This window comes from Cucurbita moschata, unplaced genomic scaffold (assembly GCF_002738365.1).
Source record: "Cucurbita moschata cultivar Rifu unplaced genomic scaffold, Cmos_1.0 Cmo_Scf00005, whole genome shotgun sequence".
NCBI classification, from domain to species: domain Eukaryota; kingdom Viridiplantae; phylum Streptophyta; class Magnoliopsida; order Cucurbitales; family Cucurbitaceae; genus Cucurbita; species Cucurbita moschata.
The window spans coordinates 4,697,266-4,708,155 of NW_019268521.1; the positions used below are offsets into that span (position 1 = coordinate 4,697,266).

At 35.8% G+C, this 10,890-nt stretch overlaps 2 protein-coding genes across 8 annotated transcripts in view; one reads left to right on the forward strand and one right to left on the reverse strand.

Annotated features, from left to right (window-relative positions):
• Positions 1–436: 436 nt before the first annotated feature.
• Positions 437–6,189, reverse strand: LOC111442617 (DDT domain-containing protein DDR4). Of its 5 annotated transcripts, none has more exons than XR_002710330.1 (12): positions 5,722–6,189; positions 5,495–5,605; positions 4,928–5,017; positions 4,798–4,835; positions 4,616–4,697; positions 4,191–4,297; positions 3,948–4,107; positions 3,768–3,860; positions 3,489–3,612; positions 2,999–3,041; positions 997–1,452; positions 437–673 (listed from the first exon to the last, which is right to left on the reverse strand). XR_002710330.1 is itself a non-coding variant. In XM_023080058.1 (12 exons), the coding sequence occupies exons 1-11, from the start codon at positions 5,908–5,910 to the stop codon at positions 1,050–1,052; spliced, it is 1,440 nt and encodes a 479-aa protein (XP_022935826.1). In that variant the 5' UTR covers positions 5,911–6,189; the 3' UTR covers positions 437–673; positions 1,002–1,049. The 5 variants fall into 5 exon arrangements, 4 of the variants coding, with proteins under 4 accessions (XP_022935826.1, XP_022935827.1, XP_022935825.1 ...); XM_023080058.1 differs by having other exon boundaries at positions 1,002–1,452; XM_023080059.1 differs by having other exon boundaries at positions 437–678; positions 1,002–1,452.
• Positions 6,190–7,102: 913 nt separating this feature from the next.
• Positions 7,103–10,890, forward strand: part of LOC111442884 — a 27,296-nt gene continuing 23,508 nt past the window's right edge. The window contains exons 1-7 of one of the 3 annotated variants that reach the window (XM_023080442.1): positions 7,103–8,282; positions 8,485–8,629; positions 8,766–9,044; positions 9,154–9,321; positions 9,412–9,627; positions 9,919–10,013; positions 10,440–10,611. In XM_023080442.1, the coding sequence (XP_022936210.1) occupies positions 7,348–8,282; positions 8,485–8,629; positions 8,766–9,044; positions 9,154–9,321; positions 9,412–9,627; positions 9,919–10,013; positions 10,440–10,611 (2,010 nt within the window). In that variant the 5' untranslated portion in view covers positions 7,103–7,347. Of the gene's footprint in view, positions 8,283–8,484; positions 8,697–8,765; positions 9,045–9,153; positions 9,322–9,411; positions 9,628–9,918; positions 10,014–10,439; positions 10,612–10,890 lie in introns of those variants that run through there. The other 2 variants (XM_023080443.1, XM_023080444.1) reach the window with 2 other exon arrangements.

A 10,890-nucleotide genomic window follows, 5' to 3' on the forward strand; every position in this document is an offset into this window, starting at 1 on the left:
CGTTCAACAAAAATAAATAATTAAAAATAATTGTCAACATAAACATAGTTTATCAATAATTAATTTTTATTTTTTTACGTAAGAAATTCAATTCCTAGTACTATTAGTTTTTTTTGGAGTATTATAAGGGTAAATTAAGTAAAATAACTATTTATGGTAAAAAAAATAAATTATGTTACGTCAATTCGATGACTAACAAAATAACATGATGTCAATTCGGAGATTCTTTTATTCGAGGAAACAAAAGGATGGAGCTGAAATAACTCACTCAAAACACCTTTTAAAGGATTACGTGGTACAATTCGATCAAGCTCTTATTGAATAAATATTCAACCGGACTGTCGTATTCAATGTTTGTTCAAACAAAGACACAACGAACATGACGGGTTACCTATGGGTTACCTACTCTTAACGGTCAAAACGAACCCTTTCAATATACAAAATGAAAAATTTAAATTTCAAATCTTTGTTAAAAATTCAAACTTTCTACTAGCTGAATTATACTCAGCTTGGTAGGTACGAAATGATAAGTTAAACTAAACGTAATTAATAAATGTCGATATCCATCTAAAAATTTACCTAAGAACTATTCATAAAATGTTAGATTAACTTAACAGTAATTGACATACTACCTGGCTCGAAGTCATAAGCTTAAACACCCGTGCTCGATTCGCTATCCTTAAAAAAAAAACACAAAACCAATTAGGTTGTTTAAACAAAAATAAAAAGATAAAATGGATATAAATTAACATTTTAAACTAATAAATAAGTTCATAAAATCAGATCAAAAGAGAAGGAAAAGAAAAAAACATCCATACTGAAAACCCTACAATTCATCTTAAACTACTAATATTTCAACTTTTCAAGCATTCACACTAAGATATCCAACAAATTTCAAGATCATCAATGAACCAATGTCATTCAGAATTCCTACTAATACACTAAAATTCAAGGAAAATTATATCTGCACTGATTAATGCATATGAATCAAAAGGCCTTACCCAATTGTTGTAGCGGCTGGCATGCATGATGCTCTTCAAGATGCAGTATCAATTTCCAAGGGCAGAGTTAAGAACTGGTCTTTGTCTCAGCCTACTTTTGGCACCCACCTTTGTAATTTCATTGCTAACATGATGATTCCTGCTTGTATCCACCCTCTTACTGCACACTCCTCCTGCAGGCTCTTTGGATTGAAGCATTTCATTCTTCTCTTCTGCATCGAAATTATCAGAATCGAAATCGTTGCTTCTGTCGTCGTTGTCCTCATAATTCTTATCAATGTGAGCAGCGCTGTCAAGATCAGTTTCTTTGGTTGTGTTGCTTCCAGTGTCATTGTTGCTGCACTCGCCGCTGTTTCCAGAGGCATCCACTGATTTCCCACTAGTAGAAACATCTGTTCTATTGCGCTTGTGATGCATCCCTTGCTCTTTTTCATCAGTTTTTTTCACGTTCCTGAACAGATATTCAAACGTTTAATAACTGTGGTGATGTTTTAATTTACAGTGTGCACACCTTGTGGTGGATAAAGTTTATAGGTAAAACCCATGCAATAGAATAGAATGGAAGAGATAAACAAGGAGAACATAACATGTCCCTCGTAAGAGTAGGAGCATAGTGAAGCCATAAGGTCTTGCCCAAGTTTCAGAGGCGAATAGCGAGTTAGCAAAAGAAGGGAAGCTCTGCACGAGAATAGGAAGCTTAGTGTTGGGTAAGATGCTTAATTACTAGCGGCAAAAGCATATTCCGCCGCTAGAATCCTTTACCCATCCGTTCAAGGAGAAGATCCCAAGGAAGAACTTTATATGTGCTTTCTATTGGAACTTATGGCTGGAAAGAAATGTGCAGATCTTTACAGATGAGCAACAAAGTACTCTTACTTTCATTGAATCTACACCTTTTCTTGCATTAACTTGGAGTGAACTTTTCTACTCCCTTTTGTAACTATAATCTATCGTCCCTCCTGACATTGGAGGTGCTTTTTGTAATTACACACAGCTAGGATTTTGTGTAATCTATTTCGTCCATCAATAAAAAGGTTTCTGTTTCCTATAAAAATAAAAAGATATTATCTATGATAATCCCTTGGATTCCAAGATACAAACTACAAAATTGAGTTCCTACAACCGTACCATACTGATAGCAATTGGCCCCTACTGTTCCAGATGTTGAAAGCAATTGATGAACAAAAAAACGGCTGCACAACAAACCTCCTACATGATAGGCAGTAGTAACCAACATCCAAGTGTCCTCAAATGCAACACTACTACTCACATCCTAGAGGGAAAATGATACCCAAATATTAAGGCCAAAATTTGTATGCTTGTGAGCATGCTAAGACTAAGAGTAATTTGAACCTAGTGTCAACTGAGTTTTTTGAATATTTTTGAAGAACAAGTGTCTGAAATTAGTAGACTACAATGAATACTTTGCCCTACAAAAGCTGTGAACTCAGCATAAACACAACTAGCTTTCCATGCAACCAGGTACATATGACAACTTCCACCACCGAAACAAGGGAATATGAATATATGGTCGGTCTTGTCTACCATATTATATTGACTTTGGTTCATTCTGAATCATGTCAGTAACTTATTCTTTATAATCTTCAAAACAAAAAAGAGATAGTTGTTTACGTATTGACAAAAGGAATAAACTTACTATTAATTTATAAGTTTAAGTTTTAGGGTTCATTGGCGTTTTAACATTGAATGAAGGCTGAGTCTAAACCCCTAGACAATTACATATGAATATATACATATTATTTCACATAAGAAAATTGGAGAATATAATACCTACCATAAAGGTATATATATATATATATACACATTATTTCATAAAACCATTAAAAGTCAAAGATGTCAATGGAAAAAATATATATTGGTCTTGATCAGAACGTTAGAAAATAAATAAAGAAGGCAGTAAATCTATAAACAAAGAAATATGGTTTTTTTTTTTTCAAATTTATGAGAGAGAGAGAGAGAGAGAAGAAAATGTTTACCTAGATATCCCTATGGCGTCATCAATAGCCCGATTGTACTCCTCTGCACATCATTCCACAAATCAACACTTTAGTGGGAGGTGGTTAAGAATATAAAAAGTGTGGATGTGCACATAGATTGAATTTCTAATATCAACTATATTTTGGCAAAATTTTCAAATTCCCATCAACAACTGCCAGAATGTTGATCAATTATTAAGAGAGATTAGTAGAACAAAAATAATAATTCAACTCCACTCAGTCATCTTGACCTACATACTACATAGGAGACAAAAGATTATTCTTCAAGTCCAACTCTAATCACTGACAAAGCAGGAATAGTTCCAAAATGGCAAGCCATTTCGTCCTTTGTGTGTGTTCGTTGTAATATTACAGCAACAAAGACAAAAGAGTGAAAATGACAATACATTGGTTACTAGAAACGTCTGAAAATTTCAAAAGCAGTTAGTTTAATAACCAAAAGAATAGTGAAGGGAACTTGATTCTATACCAAATGTATAGTTCACGGGTGCACGAATCCGACAAGTGCGAGTAACTCCAACTACACAGGGCTTCTTAAAGCCATTCAAGAGCATGCTCTTTCTATGCTTACGTTTCAATGACCTTTCCTTGTTCTGCAGAAAACAAAAGCAGAGGCTTTATAACCACAAAAAACTAGTTGATCTCCAATCAGAATCAATCTACGACTTTTACATGGTACTAGCAAATTGACAACACAAAGCAGAATAATTAATCAAACACAAAACCATAATGATTAGGCAGCGACAACCTTCCGAAGTTTCTCAAGAACGGGAATGGCATCTGATTCAATTTTGCTTCCAACAGCAAATTCACTGCTGATCTTGCTGCATAAAAGGTTGTCCTGCCATTTGCAAGAAAGAAGTCATAACAATTTCTAAGCCCTTGGTAACAGACCTCAAATCCAAAATGAAAGGGACTGTCAACATACTTTAACTTTATGAAATTCCTCGAGACTTGTGGCCATTGTTTCCCATCGAGTGCTAAACTTTGGAAGGGAAATACTTCCGTTTTGTTTACCTTTTTTCTTTCTATCACATTTGATAACTTCCTTGTATAGTCTATAACCAACAAATGGATTCCCATCATACCTACAATCACAGTAAGAATTACTGATACAGTTGATCATCAACCTTCAAAAATTTGATGAAGACAAATAACTTCAACAAATTACCAATAGGAAACTCCATTTCCATCTCCTCCAAATTTATCTTTCTGGAAACAAGATATTTGAGTTTTATCTTTCGAGCAGTCGCTAATATATGATACTGCATCATCTTGCTGCAAATGAACAAATTAAAATAATTATTCAAGCTCGTGAAAACCCCATGGTGGGAAGATTATTTGATAAGTTTTACCCTAAACCCTAAAAATATATAGAACAAAATCTTTTAATAGGCAAAAAAAATTATAGAACATTATCCAAAATAGTTCACATATAAAGCAGTCTCCAAATGCGTACTCAAATTTATTCAATAAGAAACATGGACCAAATAAGAATAGATCATATTAATCCACGGTCTGAAGCATAGTGGTAATAAGAAAAATGAATGGTCATAAAAGTAAGCAATGAAAATGAACAAAGATACGAAACAATACATCAGCTCGAATTTGACATAGAGCTTTTAGAAGCAGTAAGCGTTTTGTCGGATCAAGATTATTGTAATTTGATATCTCCTCTCTGTATAAAAGAAACAATGGAACGAAGATACAATCAATAAATTTTCAAAATTATGCAGATACAGATATGTCATACAAGTAAATAGTATTATTGTAACTACCCTTTAAAGGCCTTAATTGGAATTTCCCCTTCAGCAACCTGCAATAAACACTCGTATGTAATTCTTATGCTACTGATACGGGCGAAAACAGAAGACTAAACCATGCACGACTGTATGAACAGTAACTTACCCAAGGCCACCATTGGGCGAGCTTCTTACAAAGTACGGTCACCCATGCATTAGAACCATTTAACATTTTACCTACAGGTGGTAGTATACCCTGATAACATAAACAGCACATTAATGAATCAAGGGCTCTATAATCCCACAAACCTTGTCTAAAGCACCACGAGAGATGGGCTTCCACTTCTAAGAGATAACTACCTGTTGAATAACTACAACGAAGTAAATGAATGCTGTTTTCATTGGTGTCGTTAAAACTTTCATTCAAAACACGTTTTGAGAAATGTATACAAAATGAGACCAACAAAAACACTCTATCCCAAATTCTCAATGGAAGGCATCAATTATTGGCAAGATAAATAAAATATCCTCGAGACGATGCTAGTAGACACGAGGGATGATGAAGATGCATCACGACGTTCATATGACCAAAACACACGCCTATGTATGATGCATAGAACGAAATCATAGTTTGAGTGAGATGGCCACCAGAAAAGACACAAACAGTCGTTTAGTAATGAAAATTGATAATCAGTGCATTTAAAGATATGAAAGAAAAAAAAAAATCTTCAACCTTCAAAAGAACAATGTGGAGTTCAGCTAATGAACTGTCGGGCTTTATCAAACCCTTCTCAATCTCTTCTGCCGATATCCTCAAGCTTTTCCCAATTAACGGCTCGAAAACCTCCATGGAAAAAAAAATTAAAGAAATAAACACATTAATTTCATCACCAATGCAGTATCTAACGCAGTTTCTTCCTCTCCCTATGAAAGGCAATGTAAACGGGAAAACAAACTCACATTCAAGAAGTTCAGAACCGATGCCAACTCCCATTGACCTCGTAACTTCAAAACCTCGGCTTCAAAATTCACGTCTGAATCAACTGCCATTGCTGAACCATCGACGTTCTCTTCTTTCGCCGACAGCTCGTCCTCTCCGGAGGCCTTCATTGCCGCCGGTGACCGACACGACGGAAGGACATCAGCCATGACAGTGATTCTTAGAGGACGGAAACTTGTTACAGATACAAAATCTTAGTGCGTTCTACTTCTACTCTTCTACTGATCCGATAAAAGTAGAAACCAGATGCCGCCTCAAGTTTCCTTTTTAAGAACTTTTCCCGCCAAACAAATTACCCAACGGGATTGTTTGATTCTCGGAAAAATGCCGCCGAACGAATGATTGATAGCCAAGCTGACGGCGGCACAAACAGACTCGCCCAGAGATCTTCCCCTTCTCCTTTTGCCCTTGTTCCAATTTCTCATGCAATTTTTACTCCGCTGTTTCCATTTAGGTTAAATTGGTTATATTATAAATCTAATGCGGTAAAAATAAAATATATTTTATTTTATCTTTTAATATCTAAAAAATATTTAATACGTTTTTAAAAATTAATTATATAAATAAACTTGATTTTCCTCATTAATTATTCTTTTAGTAAAAAGTAACAAAACAATTTTTTTTGGTTATTTTTTAAATTTCGAACACAATTGATAAATGTTTATGGGAGAATAACGTGCTCGTGAGGGAGACAACAAAAAAAACATTATGAAAAAAACGACATTAGTAGAAATGTCGGTTCGTGGAACATAAGAAAACGAGAATGAAAGGGGTTGGTCAGCAAAGGACGATAAATTTTCATCTACAAATGTATGAAATTTGTCGAGAAAATAATGGTCCCGATATTCGACTATATCTAATCATTTGTTTACCTTTCATTTTTTCTCGCTCGACGAGAAATTCAAACCCGCGCCCGTTTGTATATGCATATAGTTATAATGTTAAATTACAGTATTAATTACATTATTAGTATACTATTTTATGATCGTACTTATCTTAACCTTTTAAATGTTAATTTGTTATTTATTTATTTAACTACGATAAATAGAAATAATAAATTAATAAATATTTTTCCGTTGAAATATGTAAAAACAGGTAATATAAAATAAATGTAAACATATTAATATTAAAATTTAATATAAAGTATGGATGTTAAAATAAAAAATAACTGAATTAGGTTAAATTCCACACACGACAAATAAATAAAATCTTAATAATTATATGAAATAAAAAAATAAAAATTGATATTTTCTAGCGCGGAAAAAAATGGCGCGCCACAATCACGAGCGCGCCGTGGGAATTGGCGACTGTGGCAGCGCCAACGGAGTTTTTTCATTTTTAACCTTTTCACTGTTGGGCCATTTTCGCCGACGCAACTTTCCTGTCATTCATCCGCTTCAATTTTCCGAGAATCAAACAGTTCCACCTCCAGAGACGTCGCCATTTTCATCATCACGCTCATTATATATACGGCCAATTCAATTTTATCGCTTTTTTTCATGTTACCCAATTCGCTAATCCATTGTTCTTGACGAATTTCACTTGGAATCTACATTATGCGACTGGATTTTTGCCGGATTTAAGGTATGGAGGACAAAGAAACTGAAATTCTGTCACGATTGGCTGCAAATCATCTCTTTCTTGGCCAGTTTGAGCCTCTCCGTGCCACTATTGTTGCTCTTAGAGTTAGGAATCCCGAACTCGCTCTTTCTATACTCCAGACGATCGTATATCGATCTGGTCGATTCGACAATGTCACTTGGTCGCCCTCTTGTTCGTCGCCGTCTTTGTTAACGTACTTAGCGACCCTTGAATTGATTCAGTTCGATAAAGCTACGTCGATATGGGGGTTCGACCACGAAACGCTGCGGTTACGAGCGGAATTCTTGTTATTAGTCCAGAATTTAATCGACCGGATAGTGGGAAGCACGAGGAAGATGCTCGAATTGGAGAGCGTAAACAAAGAAGGAGGAGAAGAAGAAGTTTCGACCTCAAACGAAACTGTCGAGGAACGGGCTGATTTGTTGCGTGTCGAAGAGGGAAAGCCGGAAGATGTGCCGTCGGAAATCGGTGATTGCGTGCAGGTTTTGGATAAGGTTTTGGAATTGGGAGTGAAGAGATTGAAGGTAGAAGGTGCCAATGTCGAAGTTGACGATAGGCAGAGCGACGCTAGTCCCGCGACGGTGGGATCGGTTAATGAAGAAGAATTAACGTGTTTGAGCAGAGTAATTGGAGATCATGCAGACGCTTTTGATGCTTTGTGTTCGAATATTCAAAGACAGGTTGGGAGTTCTCAGAGTTATGGCCCAAGTTTGGCAATAACAGTGCGGAGTAACAACGATGGAAATGTGGGATTGAACGATGAGGAAGACGTCAAGTGTTTTTCTTCAATACAAAGATGCGTTCAGACAACCCATTTGGACCATTTGAAGGAGTGCCTGAAGAATGCGGATGTAGATGGTGCAATTTCTCGCATTCGTTTTCTTCACGTTGAGCGTGGATTGGACGAATCTGAGTACCGGTATGTTGAATTAAGATCGATTCTCAACTTAGTTACTTAAGTAAAAGAGATGAAACAGAAACCATACTGGCAGGTTTCTGGTATTTCATTTTACGCTTGAATGTTTCGTTGGCCCATTTTGTTTTTCATTAACTGTGATAGTTCTCTTGGTTCTTTGTTGCCTGTTGGTGTTTATCTTCACTTTTATTCAACTCTTATATAGCAAGGTTTTCCAAGACCTTCTGAAGATTATTTTGGCGCAAAAGGAGGCATGTGAAGGCGACTACGATGTTATGGGAGGAAGACTGCTTTCAGTTTACGAAGAAGCGCTTTCATCAAATTCCAGACACCTCATTGAAATGATACAAGTAATTTGTGCGCGCACTCACTTGCATATGAGCCCTTTATCTTTCCTGACCAGGAAAGCTCTAAATGGTACAACATTGTTTTTAGCAAGACACTGTAGTTAAGGTGACAGGTAGAATAAATGTCTTTTTGTCACAGATTATTCAAGATGAGGTGTTAGCTGAAGAGATTGAGATGCATAAAGGGCCCGATAACAATCAAATTCCACTCCCAATACAACGCTTTCTAAGTAATATAATGGAATTAAAACCTGAAATGAACTTGGACGAGAAGACAGCATGCCTAACAAAAGCAATATTTTCTTGCACGAGAGACTTGTACCATTATGCTCGTGTTTCTGGATCACATGTGCTGGAATGTATAATGGATGCTGCTCTCTCTGCAGTGAAGAGGACAGAGCTTGAAGAAGCTAACCATGTTTGTGCCTCGGTTTTGCTTCTAATGGAATTTAAAAGTGTAGAATTCATTGAATTTCTTTTGTTTGTTGTCTCTGAATCTCACTTGATTAGGAAACTTTCTTTCTTAGGTTCTCTTATTGTTTCCTCGCCTTCGGCCTTTGGTAGCTGCTATGGGTTGGGATTTACTGTCGGGTCAATTAAAAGAACGAAGGGAGTTGATGCAACTACTGTGGATCAGTAAGTCACCTGCCTTGCTGCAGGATGCATCTTCTGAGGTTAAAAGTCAGTTAGAAGATGTGAGCCTTTCCATGAAATTGATTTCTCTTGACTGTGTATGATGATAAAAGATGTCAATGAGATGACATATGATGCTTTGTTTCCTGCAGATATCTTGTGTGGAACATCTTTGTGACACTTTATGTTACCATCTTGATCTTGCTGCATTTGTTGCATGTGTCAACTCTGGTCGATCATGGAGCTCAAAATTCTCATTATTGCAATCTGGAAAAGGGCAGACGGTTGGTAGCAGAGTAGATACTAATTCAGACCTTTTTGTTGAGAACTTTGTATTAGAAAGGCTCTCTGTTCAGAGTCCTCTTCGGGTGAGTGTTTCTCACATGGCTTTTGAGAAATCAATTCAGAAGCTTACAATTGCATTCTTTCAAAAAATCAACTTTATTTCGTTTTATTGCATTAGTATGGGCATAATATCTCAAGTTGATGTTTCTGTGATTTGCACTGTTAGGCATTTTGTAATTTAGACCTGTCTTCATCGTATGGTGTTGTCTCTTTGAATTTCTCAAAGCCTATCTAAACATCTAATGATGTAGTTTTCTTTGCATATATTTTATTTTGGATCATGACGTTACATGTTTGAAGAATCTTTTATGCAGGTTTTGTTTGATGTTGTTCCAGGCATCAGATTTGAGGATGCGCTTGAGCTGATTAATATGCAGCCAATTTCTTCTAGCATTGCTGCAGAAAGGAGGTAGGGTACTGGGCTTACTCTGTGTATGTTCGTCGATGTTTTCTTTTCTTATGTTAGTTAGTAAGGCCCATTAATTGTTATTACTTTTTCTAGTTACCTGCGTTTCAATTTTGAGAACATGTCTTTTATGTTGTTGATGTAGTGGTTTTGTGGATTTAGTGCCCATGTTTCATAGTATGAACGAGCTATATTCTTATAGTTTGTCATCATGTAAGGCATGTGTTTGATGCTGTAGGGTTCTGAATATTAGAGAATTAAGTTATATTCTTTTTATTTGTCACTTGGAGAATATTTGATTTGACACCAAGGTATACATTAGTTTTGATCACCGAATATCATCTTTTTGTTTTGGTGAATCACATTTTTTTCTCTTAACGTTCTATACATTTCAAACTGTTTTATTTTACTTCTTTTTCTTTTGGATAGGATCCAAGATATTGAACTTATGCACGTGCGTTATGCCCTAGAATCAGCTGTTCTTGCACTAGGAGCAATGGAAAAGGGCATGACTGCTGAAAGAGATTATCATCAAGTTGCATTCTGCCATTTGAATGATCTTTCCAAGCATTTGGAGTCCATAGATAATATTGCACGAAAGGTTGTTTCCTTGTGGTTTGCCTTTTGTAACACACTCTGCATGTTAGCTATTTGTACTGGTAGTCTACCCTTGATATTGTTCTATTTCTAATTTAAGAACATAAGTGTACAGTTATCCGTAATTCCATCAGATATGGAAATTTGTCTCAGATTCTTTTTGAACTTCTTGGGAGTTAACTTATGATCGATTCATCTAAACAATGCTTGTGGGTTTGTAGTGGCCATAGAAATGAAATGACCTTACTTCTGTCTTTTTTTTTTTTTTTTTTTTTTTTTTTTT